At 34.0% G+C, this 15,934-nt stretch overlaps 1 protein-coding gene across 1 annotated transcript; it reads right to left on the bottom strand.

Moving 5' to 3' along the window:
• Positions 1-492: 492 nt before the first annotated feature.
• On the bottom strand, positions 493-15,215 carry LOC109807330 (Glycosyl hydrolase family 47 protein). Its single transcript, XM_020369852.3, has 16 exons — positions 14,664-15,215; positions 14,488-14,580; positions 14,288-14,374; positions 13,244-13,334; positions 11,874-11,929; positions 11,523-11,595; positions 10,648-10,757; positions 8,170-8,220; positions 7,103-7,191; positions 6,903-6,984; positions 6,692-6,805; positions 5,203-5,282; positions 3,092-3,227; positions 2,352-2,422; positions 2,014-2,260; positions 493-1,230 (listed from the first exon to the last, which is right to left on the bottom strand). The coding sequence occupies exons 1-16, from the start codon at positions 14,889-14,891 to the stop codon at positions 1,003-1,005; spliced, it is 1,836 nt and encodes a 611-aa protein (XP_020225441.1). The 5' UTR covers positions 14,892-15,215; the 3' UTR covers positions 493-1,002.
• Positions 15,216-15,934: the final 719 nt, after the last annotated feature.

Raw genomic sequence — 15,934 nt, 5'->3', positions numbered from 1 at the left:
AATTCTGAAAACCTTGAAAATGGGAATGGCCAAGCTGCATATCGAGATTAAAATCATGCTAGTTGGTTTAAGTACTAAACACCATAACCTGAAAGTCTGGTAGTCACAGGATCTGATCGGAATAATGGCCGATATGAGATTTATATGCAACCTTCAAAGATAGCGTTTAACTGTTTGAAAAAAGAATTTTGGAGTAAAGGGAGATTTTACTTATAATAAATATTCTCAATTTTGATATTGTTTTAATAAAAAATAATTACATTGTTAACATAAATTTTAATGTTCAAATATATTTTTAATCTTATAATATTATAAAATGTTCTTAAAATACGACAGAAATTACTACTTTATTTCTATAAGAGTTAATCCAGTTATATAACAAAAAAAAAATCTCTTAATTTAAAAATAAAAGTAATGATTTTATGCATTTACAATATAAAAAACAAGTGTACATCCAGAAATCTAATATATATGTGTGCTTGATCTAATGGATGATTGATAATTTCCTTTCTATCAGCAATTGAAATTATGGTTTAATTTTAAGGATCTGATAATACCTATCTCATGTACAATGATTAGATTTAAACCTGACAATAGGTTACAAGAGCCTTTAGTAAAAATGATACAACAAAAAACATTACAATTACATTCTTTTACACGTGCCCAATGATTAGGAGGCAGGACGTCTCAGGCTCAGTAGCACAACATTAGAAGTACATCTAACGGGTCAGTTCATCCATAATTTAACTCTTTCAGCTCCATGCTCACTATCAACAGTTGCCGAAATTACCAAATGCATTCTTTTTCAGTGATGGACAGACTTACAAAACTCGAATTTAAATTTCAGATGGGTGAGCCTGCAGAAATTTGAGAAATAAAACCCTTTGAAGTTCAAAATAATATCTTTCCCAACCAATCCTCTTGCATAACTGAGATCTTATAATTCCTATGTTGCTGGGATCAGAACCTTGGTTTCTACTAGCACCAGAAGTCCCTCCAACTTCAAAGAGTAACGTCTGATTCACGTGTTTGACTATCATTATGAACACTGCCATGGTCTGGTGGCAAATGGTCAGAACTCTGGCCACGAAGAACCAATACTGAATGGCTTTGCACAGTAGTTGGTTCTTTCTGCTGGACTTGGTTGGTTTCATAATAATGACGTTCATCAGTTGAATGCGCATATAATATACCAAACTTCTGTCCATGATTTAATCCTGGGCAGAAACCCTGCAGAAATGTAAACAAAATACTCGACATGAAATAGTTGTTCCAAATGGAATTGTAAAATAATAAACAAAATCCCAAAATACACAAGAAAACTAATCAGATTTCTACAGAACCACTTGTGAGCTAAAATTTATGTCACTTCAAAGTTCAAACCTATAAAGCAAGAACATGCTTGAGAGACAATATACACGAGATGGCTGGCACAGGAGCATTGACTGATGAGGTCATGAAAATGTTGGACCAATACTCTGACATTTTACACTTCCATTGCCTTTTGCATCAGGTTACCGGAGTATGGCTTAGACCAAAAACCAAAACGAATGGGATGCTAACCCAAGCAGTCTGATCAGGTCATAATGTCAAAGACAAAATAAACTACTTTGTTTTATTTGACACGCTGCTGTAAGCACCTAAACACAGTCTGCAAGTTGTAGAAAACTTCCAGCCCAATATATGCCGAAGTTGTCAACAGTCAATGAGTCAACACATACCACACAGTAACCATATTGATATTTTATAGTTTTAATCTAATTTTGAACTTTGAAGAGAGAATGGGCAACAGACTATTCCTTTTTTTCCTTCTCACAACATACAGAATAAGAAATAGAAAATATGCAGTGGAACCCAAATCCTAACAAAATAAATATTCCTATAGCAACATGAATGAATGAAGGGAAATAGAAGATCAAATTGTAATATTTAGCACAACCACACAAGTAATATGAATACTGTAAAACGAGAGAAAGAAGCCCAAGAGAGAAGGGAGGAAAGTGTACCAAGTACCTTGATCAAACCTGAGACGGCACTTGGCTCAAAAGTAGTGTAGTCTGGTGAATATGTAGCTTTAGTCCAACTCTCAAAAAATCTAGTATCATTGGATTCTTTTTTATCTTCATCAGGCTCTGGCATAAAGTAAGTTTGTCTCGAATCACCGGTTCTACAAAAAGCCCCATAGTATAAACAATGTTCCCTCACTAGGGAGATTTGAGGAGTTGCAGGAAGTAAATGACCTTCAGTGCTGAATATGTACCTGTTTCACAGAATAAATGTAGAAACAAGTACCTTCATTTTATTGTACAAAATAGTTAAGCCACTAAATTGCAAATGCACAAGTCACTCACTTGTATGGCCCATTTTCCACAAGGTTATCAGGACCCACAGCCAAATCAAACAGAAGCCAAAGATACTTGACCTAATTTTAACATAGGTTAGTAGCAGCATTTTTCTTTAAATTAAATAAATACATGGGGGGAAAAAAGATAATATGAAAAGCAAGATAGATGTTAATGGTATAAGAGGCATAATTTATAAAGAAAGAAAAGTAGAAATATAAGACAAAATGAAACTGAAGAGACGTAAACCCATTCATAGACATCCACTTAACAACTTGAGCTTCTAGGATTGTTAGTCCTTGACATGATATCAGAGCCTCATCTAAAATCACAATATACCACACAATTCTCAATCTTATAAGAGAGACTATTTGGATCCCTAAATAAAATCAATCTACCTATCTTGGCCAATGATCTTACTTGGAAAGAGAACTGAAATGTATGTTATATTTTCTGATTCTTTACAGCAGTAGGTACAACATATATAGACAAGAAAAATAAATGAAATAAATGCTAACCTATAGATTTTAGGCTAACAAACTGTACATAATAATAATAATAATAATGAGGAGGAAATTAGGAAAAACTAATCCTAATAAATCAGGAAATATATTCTATACATAATTACACGCTACAACAATCTTCAATAAAATACAACTGAGAGATTATGTTCCTTTTTTTTTTTGTTTTTAAGTTGATAGCTTGTGTTCTCAAAATTATCAATTATGTTATGAAGAATTTATTCTTACTGTCTCAGCTAAGAAGAAGCTCTCCATGTGATCTTCCTGATTGTGATGCTCAACATCTGAAATGTGACAGTATCCGCAAGGGCATCGAGTTCCATACTGTAAACTAGCAACCATGTCCCTCCCGGCATCAAGATATCTACAAAGGACAAAATCAAGCTTCATGTCAAATTGTCAACTGACTAAAACTTACGTCACAACGATTAACAAAAAATACATAGAAGTTCAACAAGAAAAAGTAATCCTAATTTCCCTTTTTCAGAGAAAAGGGAGGAAAAAATTATGGCGTCCTCTAAAAGCAAAGGAAAAATAGCAACAAAAAAAAGCCATTTATCTATAGACTATAATGATTAAAAGGATTTTTTCCCACCCAGAAGCTACTTTCAGTAGATTTTTTTTTCCCAGGGAAATTGATTTTCTAACAGTTAAATTTAGAGGGGAAGTGAAAGAGATAGAACAAAATGTTTTAGTGAGAATTCAAAATGAGAATGCTTTCTTATTATTCAGTAAATGTGTTACATAGCCTATCATAGATCCAATGTTGGGCTACCTGCATTGCCACATTCCAGGGCGGAGCAATGAGTGACTAAGTATTGAAAAGAAGCCTTGATTGCAATCACCCCTATTCCACCATAGAATTGTGGCCTCTTTAGAAAGAGGCTGACTCAATTGCAGCCTCAAGAGTGATGTTTAGTCCCACATCAGCTAGATATATGGCTTAAAAAACTTGGGCAATCCTCACCTTACAAATAGCTATTTGGGGTTGAGTTAGGCCCTAAGCTTAAATTCTAGTATATATATATGAGAGATCCGTTTACTCCAGGAGTAAGTCTATCTAGACTTACTCTATTCAACAACTCATTCTACATCAAATGAATCGTTGAAATTAAAGTTTTTAATGCATAAATCAAATTTGCAAATTTCTAAAAAATTTAAAAACCATTTGATACTTCGTTTCATTAATTCAAATCAATGTATAAAATGATTTTATGATTATCTATCAATTTGAATTAATGAAATGAAGTATCAAATAGTTTTCAAATTTTTAAAAAATTTGCAAACTTGATTTATGCATTAAAAACTTTAATTTCAATGGTTGGATCGTTGAAATTTGATGTAGAACATGAGTTATTGAATAGAGTAAGTCTTGGTAGACTTACTTCTAAAATAAATGGATCCCTCTTCATATATATATATATATATATATATATATATATATATATATATATATATATATATATTTATATTTATATAAACAATCATAAACACAGCTGAAAAGGCATTAAGGCAACTGATAGGAGACCAATGATTAAGAGGGTGTAAGGCATAGAGGGGGAACACAATTGTAACCAAATAGTCTTTAAATAGTGATTTTGTTATCTCCATCATTAAGTATAAATTTATAATATCCCCTATCGTAATTATATCTATACTATAAAGAAGAGATCAACAAGTAATCAGCAATCCTTGACATAACACAATTACTCTTCTCTCATTTCTTGATTGTAACAAAGGCCAACCAATGAGGATAAAAACTTGCCCCCTCCCGCCAGTGCCCCCACTGCATTCACCAGTGGCATATTCTTCACCCTAATTCTTGATGGTATCTATCAGGATGTTAGCTTGCAAGCTTCGAAGGATCAACACAATGTGAAATTGTGAATGGAAACTAAGGACTGAACAGTGCCAGTAATGGTCTCTGAGAAACAAGATCAGTGTAGCAGAAATTGAAAAACAAAAATAAAATAAAATAAAATAAAAGCATAGAAGGAGGATGATCAGAGAAGTGACAAAATTACATATTTAGAGAGAACAAAAAACAAAAATAAAATAAAATACCATGAAACAGAAAATGGTACAGGATTGTGAAACACAAGAGTTTGGTGAATAATATTATGAGATTGAGATGAAAAACCATGTAAACTGAAACTGAAAATTTTTAAAAAGGCTGTGGTAAATGAATTGCCCAAAGACCAAACCATTTTTGTCTCAAGCTGTAAGGAAACAAAGCATGGACTATATACACAGCTGTCATACAGTAATTAATATTACCAAATCAGACATGAGCCAAATTTTACAATGATAATACAATTTAAAGGAATATATAAGCAAACCTAGGATCTCTGGTAGCTTTGTATAGCCAATAGGTGCTCTCAATTAGCTCAGGCCGCAACGGGTAACTCTTTTGCCCATGCTGATATAATGCGAGAAAAATTATATAAACTGTTCATAAATATTTATAGATAATCAACCAAAAGATTTCAAAAAAGAAAAGGAGCATTGTAAGATGTTTTCTGTTAGCAACATAATGAAGGGCAATCAAATGTAAATGAAAATGAAGGGCCATCAACTCAATAGCTAGTTATATCTTAAAATCTTCCACACTCAATCTATCATTAACATCATGGATTGCTCAAAATTAAAAAACTGACAAGACAAACCAGTTAAATCCATAATACAAAACTAATGTTCATCTTATGAGTAGTTTTAGTATCAAGTATCAACACTTGTTGCAAAGTCCTATACCTCAAAATGATCTTTCTCTCAATATTATGTTTAGATCTAACTTCAAATTGTTCTTGCCATTATAAGGCAACTAGCATTTTACATTTCTACGGAACAATTTTTTAGGGACTCCTGACAATCATTGGGTGTGGCTTGCAATGAAGAAGTTATGTCTGAATCATTTTAAATGCTTTGCCTTTACCAGTGTACAGTCTACTAAAAATGAAGTAATGAACTTAGCCTAACTTAACCCGAAAAGCTAGCTTAAAGGAGGACGATTGTCCAAGACATATAACAGGTATTTTGGCCATATTCCTAGCCAATGCATGACATCTTAACACACCCTTTGCACCAAAGACTAGATAACTTGAGCATAAAACCATAAACTTTCTGGACTAAACATTTTCTATGTCCCAATATTAAGACTAGATAGACTCTTATACCATATTAGAAATAAACTGGACCTAACCAACTTCAAAAAGTAACTCATCAAGATTGACTAGGCTCTAATATCATATAAGAAATGAATCAAACCTAACTCAACCTGAAAAGCTAGCTTAAGAGAGAAAGATTATCTTAGTCTTAGTATTTTGGCCATATTCCTAGTCAATGTGGGACATCTTAACACTTTCTAAGAAATTGGCTTTACATTTGTGGGATAGAATTTATTCATTGCTTCTCTTCCGAGACCCTCTCCATCTCTAGTCTCTGACATTTTTATTTTCCCAAGTCTTTCCCAATTTTCTCTCCATTGAGATACATTTTAAAACAAGATTTACTTACATTACATGAACAGATATTTTGAGGTAGTTTATTTAAGAGAACATCACTTTAATTCTGGTGCAACAAATCATCAATTACCCTACCGTAAAACGTAACTAATAGAAAGAAGGCTGAATCTATAATTAAGTATCATTTTAATAGCCATGAACAGATATTTGAGATAGAAGTTTATTTAAGAGAACGTCACTCTAATTCTGGTGCAACAATCATCAATTACCCTACCCTAAAATACAACTAATAGGAAGAATGCTGAAGCTATAATTAAGCATCAATTTAATAGCCACATTGGCCCTCTGGTGTTAGGACTAATTATACCTGAACACTAAGACTAGCAAGATTAAAGCCCTCAGGGGTAAAACCATATCTTCTCCAGACACTCAAGAAGGCAGCATGGGTGCGGATTGCAGGATTGATATCTCCAGCTAAAACCTTGCAAAATTACACATTTCAATTAGCCCTACCATGATATTATTTATCCCAAGTCAACAAAAAATACTATTATATCAAAACACAGAAAAATGAAAACCTGAAGGCCAGGCCAAAATGCCTGCAGGCTGTTAAATAATGGCCAGACAATAGCAGCAGAGTCCATATTCACTTCTACATACCTTGAAGCATAAACACAAATCTGAGTTTCAAACTTGAAATACATTTGAAAATAAACATATGTATGCATTTGAAAGAACTATGGACAGCAAGTCAAGTATATTAGCCACAAACTTTTACCAAGGGTCATGGTAAAGATAATGCATGGCAGCAGCATAAGCTTCTTGAAATATATACAAGTACTCCTCATCTCCAAATAATAAATACGCCTGAAAGGTCATGTATGGAAAACAAATTCAGAGAACTCAATGCACATCAACTAACATAGTAATGCCCCAAAAAAAGGGAAAACAACAACAAAAAAGAATTCTACCTAAAATTATTCTGCCCGGTTAATAACATTTCAAAATTGGATGATCAATAACCACTAGATGACATAATAACATGGGTATATAAATGTCCTTGAATTTAAAATATTTAAAATATTTAAAATATTTAAAATATTTTAACCTTTATTTCATTTTGCAATTTTCCTCAAAAAAGGATCTTTAACTTTAAGAACAACTTGTATATGTTGTAGAATCAATGAATCATATGTCATTTCAGCAAAATAGAGCTGAAAAGCATAAATAAGTTGGCACAAACAAGCCGACTAATTTTAGAATTTTTAAACAAAGTCAAAATTACAGTTCTCACTTCTACCTGTTCTTATAAAATATTGTGTTGTTAAAGCCCATACTGTATAAAAAGAATTCTGAGGAAATCCTTTACACAGAATTCAAACAAATGGTAGAATAGTAATAGGAAGAATATCATGCTGAGCAATTTTACTTGTTTGTTTCTGGTAGATGCAGGAAGAAATTTACTTGCTTTTAAATATTTTGGTAAAAGACAAACTGATTAATTTATAAAGAAAGCACAGAACAAGATTATAAGACTTTTTTTCCCTCAATCAGATATATTGCAAGGAAGCAAAAGAAGAAACATGTACAAATGGGAATAATATCAAATTAGATAATAAAGCCAAAACAGCAAATAAAACAAAAATAAGTGTGTTCACACACAAACATGCACATAGGGAAATACATTATCACAAAATATTTGTATACAAAATTTGTAAAGTATCACATGTATGTTTTGGTTTATCAAGCCATAGTTCTTCTACATAATCATAGGAAACTAGGAATTAACTCCTCAGTACAAATTGCTCCATAGAGGCTTCACCCCACTAAATTTCTGTTACTAACCTTCAACAGATACTCATAGAACGAGTCAATACTAGTTCCTATCCCAGCGTCCTGCAAGAAGGCAAAGAGATAACTGTAGTAACTATTGATACACATAAAATGAAAGAATCTATGTCCTAATTGAAAAGTTGGGCATATTCAGGTAGAGAAAGATCAGTGAGGCAATGACAAACGGATGCATAATCTATAAATTGTAAAACAACAGAAAATTCATATTTTTCACTTTCACAGACAACTATACAACTAAAACATAGCTAACAATAAATAACTGTTGAGAAGCAATAAACTAAGCCAACATCTAGTTGAGAAGCAACACAAACCCTACAAATTAAGTAATTTACTTACCAAAGAAATGAATAACAAATTAACTAATTAACACACAGATAAGCTCAAGTCTAGAGCCTGAGGAAAAGTTAACCACCGTCAACAGCAACAACTTTGTTTAAGGTCAAACTGAACCCTACAATCATTATGCACATTTTATATTCTTATTACCTTTTGTTGCTATATCTACTGTTTATAGAGAAATATTGCCCACTATTTTTTCCCCTATTTATCCCTTTTAGTTAAGATTTGTCACCTTTATTTAATAATCAATTATCCTTAATTATAGAAGAATGTCTGCTTTATATCTTGTATTTATTGAGGTAGTTTGCCTCCAATGAACAATAACACAAATATTCTGTTCAGAGCCCTTATCATTCACCTTTATCATTATTGCTTTTACACCAAGGCCCCTCTGGTTCCTGACAGAAGGAGAAAGTTCACTTATTAATTACTCAAAATAGTAGAATACACAAGCCAAACCTAAACCACTACTATGCTCAGAAACCAGAGTAAGTGCATAATGACTCTTATACTCTTCTTTGACTGCACTACAAGTAACTAGTCACTAAACCATGAAAACATTTTCCTTGTTATTATACTATATTCTTAACACTCCCCCTCAAGCTGGAAGCTTACTAAGCTTTCAGCATGTCAACAAAAGGAAACCCAAGTTAAAATATAACCTAGAACATATAAACTTCAGCAAATGTCATCACATAGTTTGATAGGAAGTCTTCTTCGAGTTATTGTTCCTTGATGGGGGTAACTTGGTTTCATGGAGGAGTAGGAAGCAGAGTGCAGTAACTAGATTGAATGCAGAGTCTAATACATAGTTATTGCTCAAGCTACAATGGCATTGATATGATTTTTCCAGTACTTGGTGAGAATTCTCTCAAAGTCAAAAGTGCAATGCTTATTCAGTTTTGATGTGAGTTTGACAATTAAGCAACTCCTCCACATTTACTCTAATCTAATCTTACATGAGAGGAGAAAGCATATTGAGGCTGATTGTGATTTGTTGATGAAAAATATCCAGCAAGGACTAATTTCTTTGTCATGTGAGGACTAGGGAGTAGCTTGCTGATGTTTTCACTAAATCATATTTGTTACCAAACAAAACCTCTAAATGGTGACTGCATCACAATGTCCAGGGACAGCATCAGTTAACAAATATGATTTCAATAATTGGATTGAAAATTTATCATCCTCTAGTATCTGTTTAATTGTCCTCTGCTATCTTTTCCTTCTCAGAAGATGGGTCATAGGCAAGATGGTGTTCTTTGTCAGGACTAGACATGTACCATTGGGTGATCCTTCCACTTGCATGTTTCAATTATTTCAGTCTCACACTGGGTGATCCTTCCACTTTCATGTCTCAATTATTTCAGTCTCACTACTAATTCAAGAAAATTTGAACTATCCAGAACGGCAACACTCCTCTGAACAATGGAAACAATTTGGATGAGGCAGGGAAAACATCAAAAGCAATTAAGCCAGAGGTGCTGCAGCAAAAAATCAGCTGAACCCAAACTTATGTGGACTTTGTCACACTTGTCAAGGGTTGGTAAGTCAACTTCTTGCCTAGATACACCCCACTTCTACCTGGGTCAAACTTCAAAGCTCCTCTCCCCCACAATAGAATTTTGACTCCATAGTCATGCATAATCCATTTAAAAAGAAAGCATCCATCAACTCAGAACACATACAAAGCCCATCTGAACTAGAAAATAATCAATTTGCAATCTCTTTCAATAGAAGGATGAGAGAAATAGGGTTTAAGTCAAAGTTGACAACCCATCCCTTACACCATGTAGAGGGCGAGAGACAGAGAGAGAAAAAGAAGAAGATTAAGCAGGAATTGCTAACATAGCTTTAGGTAGGACTCAGGGTCCCTGTACATTTATTTAGACCCCGGGAGTAGGGTATGTAGAAGTGGTCACATTTAGATAAAATAAAACACTAGTAAGATAAGAGGCACTATAATTGGTACAGAAAGTAGAGCATCACATTCTAAATATTTACGGCTCTATCATTTTAAGAATCTGCTCTCTAAAAAAAGAAATAATGCCACAAAACAAATAAAAAAGTGTCATTATAGACACACATATGTGTGTATATGTATGATTTCAACAAATAAAATATACTTTGTACCTTTTGTGTCCATTCACCTGTAAAAACATTAATATGAGCACCAACCAAATTAAGCTTTGAACGTCGTGCCCAAAGTCCACGCACTGCATTCTTGGTCACTTGTTCAAAAACTGCAAGTCAAAGAAACAAACAGATTGGATTATCAGTAACAAGACCATGTTGGCATGTCCCCACTTCCCCAAGATAGTGAAGAATAGAAAGATTGATGATAGATTAAAAAAGGTCAAAAATCAAAAGCATATGGTAAAACCATAGTTGTTAATCTCAAATTCTCAATCCCAAATAGTGACACAGAGTGCACAACCCTGAAAATGCTATAGCAGGATGGCCACTATTCTATCAAATAGAATAAAAAATTTAAAAGGTAAAAAGACTGGAAACAATGACAGGTTCATCAGAAAGTGCCCAGAGATTAGGGATGACCAGAAACTGTGGAGAACAGATATGAGAATGGCCAGAAAACACAGGGAAATGCCAGAAATATTGTCGGAGAAGGGTGGGTTATCACCTCAATCTTTGGGCACCAAATATGGGGAGAGACCTGCTTGGAAAAGGGAGAAAAAACCAACCAACACATTTGGGCCAAATAAAATTGATAGGAACTAGAATAATATCGATGTATGCCATGAGAGTAGAACACTAAACAAAAGCCATCAATACAATCCTGTCATTTGTTGGCCAACTTTAATCATATTTCTTACTAGTGAATGATACCAAGACAACTTCTAGAGTAATTTTCTGTGGATACAGTACAAGATTGCACTTGGTCCTTGTTTATTTAGAACTTTAGTTGACATATCTTCTCAATGACTATAACATGGATTCCTTGATAATGTATGCTTACAATAGACCTAAAGGGAAAATGGTATACTTACTAGGATCATTTGTCAAACGGCTTAGAACTCCAAATTCAAGAGTCAAGGTCCCACCACCAGCTGTTGAAGTTATCTAAACACAGAAGTACTAATTTTAACACAATATAAACACAAAAACAAAAGAAGATGAGAGAACTGATGTAAGGAAACATTCTCTGCTTCTCAAAAAGAAAATAATGTAGATAAGACCAGTTTCTGAGGCATCTTGCACTAATTTTTTGCACAATTTTGTTTCTTATATATATATTTTGAAATTAGCAGCCACTTTAGCAGATAAGTGACTATGTTGAAGACTCACATATTCTAAGTTTCTAACATAAAAGGAGGAAGCTTAAGAGAAGGTTGTTTTACCTTGCTTTCGTGTTTATCAACTCCATGAAGCAAATTTACAGATCCAAATGGAATTCCTGCAAAAAACATAGCATATCAAAACCAGCATATGATGAACTATTAACCTTTGTTTGGATGAGAGGATAAGTTTTGAAATTTGAATTAGAAAGAAAATAAAGAGGGAAAAATTGAAATGTTTGTTTCATAAAAGTCAAGTAGTCAACTTTTATCTCTTCTATCTCTTCATTTTCTCTTGAACCAAAGAAGAGAAATTTTCAAATTTCAAAAATTTACTTTCCTCTCCAATTTCTCTCCCTCTATCAAAACATTGGGTTAGGGAGCTAAAACAGCATTCTCTCTTAAGCTAAGCTAAAAAAATGAGCAGTTCTGCATCACTAAAAATAAATAACTGGGACACTGATTCTAGATGTCTCTTCACTGCCCTTGTTTTCCTGTGATTGCAAATAATGAAAAACTTGGTTTCATGTATGGCAAGTCAAGCAAGAAGAACGCATGTTCTTTTTCTTGTTCTAAGTCACATGTTTTTGAGAGTCCTAGATAAGTATCTCACCAAGGGTACCAGAGTTGGTTCAGATAATATGAGAGTTCCACTTTTTAAATTTGCTGAATGATACCACTCTCTTCTCAGAGAAGGATAGCAACATTTTTTTAAGGTTCCATCTTTTAGTTCATTTAAGCTATGAAGAATTATGAGGGCTTTCCAATGATCTGGTGTGGTGAACGAATTAAACAAAATATTTTCTAGTTATTGGGAGGTTGGTTGTAGTTGTAGGTCACATTAAAAACATATGAAGCCAAAATCTTGACACAACGTGCAGTTTATGCAATTTGGTACATTAGGCTTAGAGCAACATGCATGGATATTTAAGAGGGACTTTGCAATTAAATTTGCTACTATGGGATAGGATTATGCTTTTAGCTTCTATTTGATGTTCTGCTCATAGCTGTTTCAAGGGAGTTGCCCTATCCAATTTGCAGAGATGAGCAGCCTTGCTGAATTATTTATTTTTTTAAAAAAATGTTTTGTAGTATACCTTATCCTCTCACCTTCACTGTACTTTCCTGCTTTTTCCCTGATTAAAATTACCCCTTTTAAAAAAATTGTGCCAAATTTCAACCCTTGTAATTTAACCATCCTACACTAACCACTCAGGATTTTGCCATAAACACATAGTATCATTCTCGACATATGCTTCACCATGTATGTGTCAGTGTTTGTCAACAGTATAGTGGTATAAAATGCCATAAAGAGTGAAAATTTAAAATATAACATATTTATGCAATAAAATAACCCTTTCTGGAATTGAGAAAGATGATAGTGAGAGCAAGTTACAAAAAGACAAGCATAATTGTGTATGATTGAGTAATACCTGTAGGGGTATCAAATGCAGGTAACAACCTCCTGGCAAGATCTTCAGCTAAGTTTAGTAGCTGATTATCATATGATGGAACTCTCATGCCCTGCAGACAACAAATGTGAACATAATTGTTGAAAACTTAAAAACACTGTACAAATATATTCTAATATGAATTAACATTAACAAGAGAACTGAATCATGACATGCCAAATCAATATGCTGGGAATGCATAGATACTACAACATCAACAACCAGGCCATTTCCCATTAAGTGGAGCTCACCAGTAAGTGGAGTTGAGCTACATGAATCAAACAACATCATAATATTCTATTGTGCATAATTTCTATAAACAAATCAATGATCTCTAAAACTTCCAAATGGTTACACACTTACACCTATAGTTTTTTGTCTCCCTTTACCCCTAGCAATAGGTCTACCCTCTGTCTGATCTACACTCTTTATTGGAGCCTCTACAGCTCCTCTCCAAACATACCAAAACCACCTATTATTATTAAGCACGGACTCCAACACTACTACCAATCACTCTGACATATCTTTGATGCTTCTTTTTACCTCAAGCTCAGAAATTCTATGATAAAAGCAGCCAAAAAATAAAACCCATGAAAACTTAATAGGTGAAAAAGTATTTTCACAAGAAGAAAAAATTCCTATAAATGATAAACAGGAAAACATCAAAGGAAAAAAAAAGGTAAGTAGAAAGACAACAACACTTCTGAAGACAACCTTCTCCCTCAGATCATGTTAATAGTACAAAAGGAAAATTATATGACTTACTTGGTTCCCAAGGAATTAGTTTATAGAAAAAGGTATTATAGTATAGCCAATTCTCTACCAAAGAAATAAAAATGGGATTGCAAACTCCCAAGATCCAAATCCCCTTGCTAAGCAAGAGAGCAAGTTGGTATCCAGCTGGAAACCAAAGGTAAGAAACCCTAACGTGCCCTCAGCAAGCACGAAACAAGAGATAGGGTCACCATTGAGTTTGAAATTGTTATAAGATATGCGTTGTTATTGTATAATAAGTTAATAAGATACCGTAGCATAATCAGCAGCAATAAGATGAGCCGAAAGCAATCCTCCGAGGACCCTGATAGTAGTCTCAAAGACAGAAACGGTCTTATTCTGCGAGTAGAAGAAAGGATAAGGAAATAAAAGAGATTGAAGAAAAAGGGGTTAGGGTTAGAGGTTTGATTGGAGGTGGAGGGGTGGAGTAGTCTACGCATAGTCATACTCACTATATCAAAACGAAGGTTTTTACCAATCCATTCAACGGAGGTAGCGAAGCGTTGGCGGTCACCGAGTAAAGCCAAAGTGTCTAACGAGTCAATCTGATTGGAATGGATGCATTACAATAAGAATTAGAATGAAAAGGAGAAACGGATAATGAATTGAGATAGAATGTTGTACGCACCAAGGTTAAGGCGTAACCACCGAGCGTATCCTGTCCTGCGCAGGAGAGAGGTCTCAATTCGTCGAGGGGAAAAGCGTGGTCCATGTATCCATTGAAGGCGTGATAGAACATTTCGCGAACCTCTTCTCTTAGTTCTTTCGCTTCCTCTGCGGTGACACTATCGGCCACGGCCACACTCAGAGAGGCTACCACCAATAACAACACTGCTCGGATCTGAATCCCCTCCATTTCCCTCTCCCTCAATGCAATTCTCAAATCACTTCCTTTCCTTTCCTCCTAAATATTCATCGCTTCGCCGTTTTTCTACTCAAATTCTTATTCATCGCCCTCCTCCAGCTCAACAAACATATGTTGGGAATTTATTCACTTTTATAATAATTTAAAAGATATTTTAAGAAACATTTTTAATTAATTCACGCGATAAAAGTTGTTATATTTCCATTTTCCAACTTATTTCTTCTCTTCACGTGGATTCAACAATAATTCTAAAGGTTCATCTATCTATGTTTATTTTCACCTCCTCCAAGCATTTCATTGTTAGCTGAATCATTTCATCTAAGCCATGTTTGGATTCGAGTTCAAAATCCACGTCCAAACAAAAATTTTATCAATTTTGATAGAAAAATGATTAATAATTGCTTCAGTGGATCCAATCCAGTGAGATCAAATGTCTTACCAAAATGATAAAATCATGACATAGATCATAATGTGGAATAAAATAAAATAAAATATATCATATGTTATTAAACTCTAATGTCAAAAGCATAAAGATTCGTTAACTGGTGCATTGACAATTTATTAATTTAACTTTAGAGAGTAGTTTCATCTGACAAAATATAACTTGCTTGATAAATTAAAAATAAGAAAATTTAAATATTAAAAAGACCTTGTTTGATTAAAATGAGGAGAAACATTGATGGAGGATCATCCTTAAAGACACATATGGGCCCCATCACTAGGTCCATGGCTAGGAGAGTCGAAGAGGAGGAGGGTGTTCACACACCTAGGGATACTCTCCTCATGATCATAGAGTATTAGTACTCTCCTAAGCCTCATTAGTATAGGGTTTATTTTATTTGCCAATTTTACCCTTGTATTTTGGGGTATTTTAGTCATAGGATTTATTTTCTTTGTATTTCCTATTTTACCCTTGTATTATGGGGTGCTTTAGATGATTAGGGTTTTTTAATTTGGGCTAGGGTATTACATAGGAGGTGACGCCTAGTTTGGTGAGTTTGGACCTATTTTTAGTGATTAGAAAGGCTTAGGCC

The sequence above is a fragment of the Cajanus cajan genome, chromosome 7 (assembly GCF_000230855.2).
Source record: "Cajanus cajan strain Asha chromosome 7, NIPB_CcT2T_4, whole genome shotgun sequence".
NCBI classification, from domain to species: domain Eukaryota; kingdom Viridiplantae; phylum Streptophyta; class Magnoliopsida; order Fabales; family Fabaceae; genus Cajanus; species Cajanus cajan.
The sequence above is the reverse complement of the archived record's forward strand: the minus strand, read 5'-3'. Positions and strand labels throughout refer to the sequence as shown.

Bases quoted from the DNA above. Each gene is read 5' to 3' on its own strand.
- LOC109807330 (XM_020369852.3), bottom strand. From the start codon at position 14,891: ATGGAGGGGATTCAGATCCGAGCAGTGTTGTTATTGGTGGTAGCCTCT. The intron at 11,930-13,243 runs GTATTACTCAAT...TGTTTTTTGCAG, and splicing joins TGCATTTGATACCCCTACAG to GAATTCCATTTGGATCTGTA. The intron at 3,228-5,202 runs GTTTGCTTATAT...TGTCCTTTGTAG, and splicing joins AAAGCTACCAGAGATCCTAG to ATATCTTGATGCCGGGAGGG.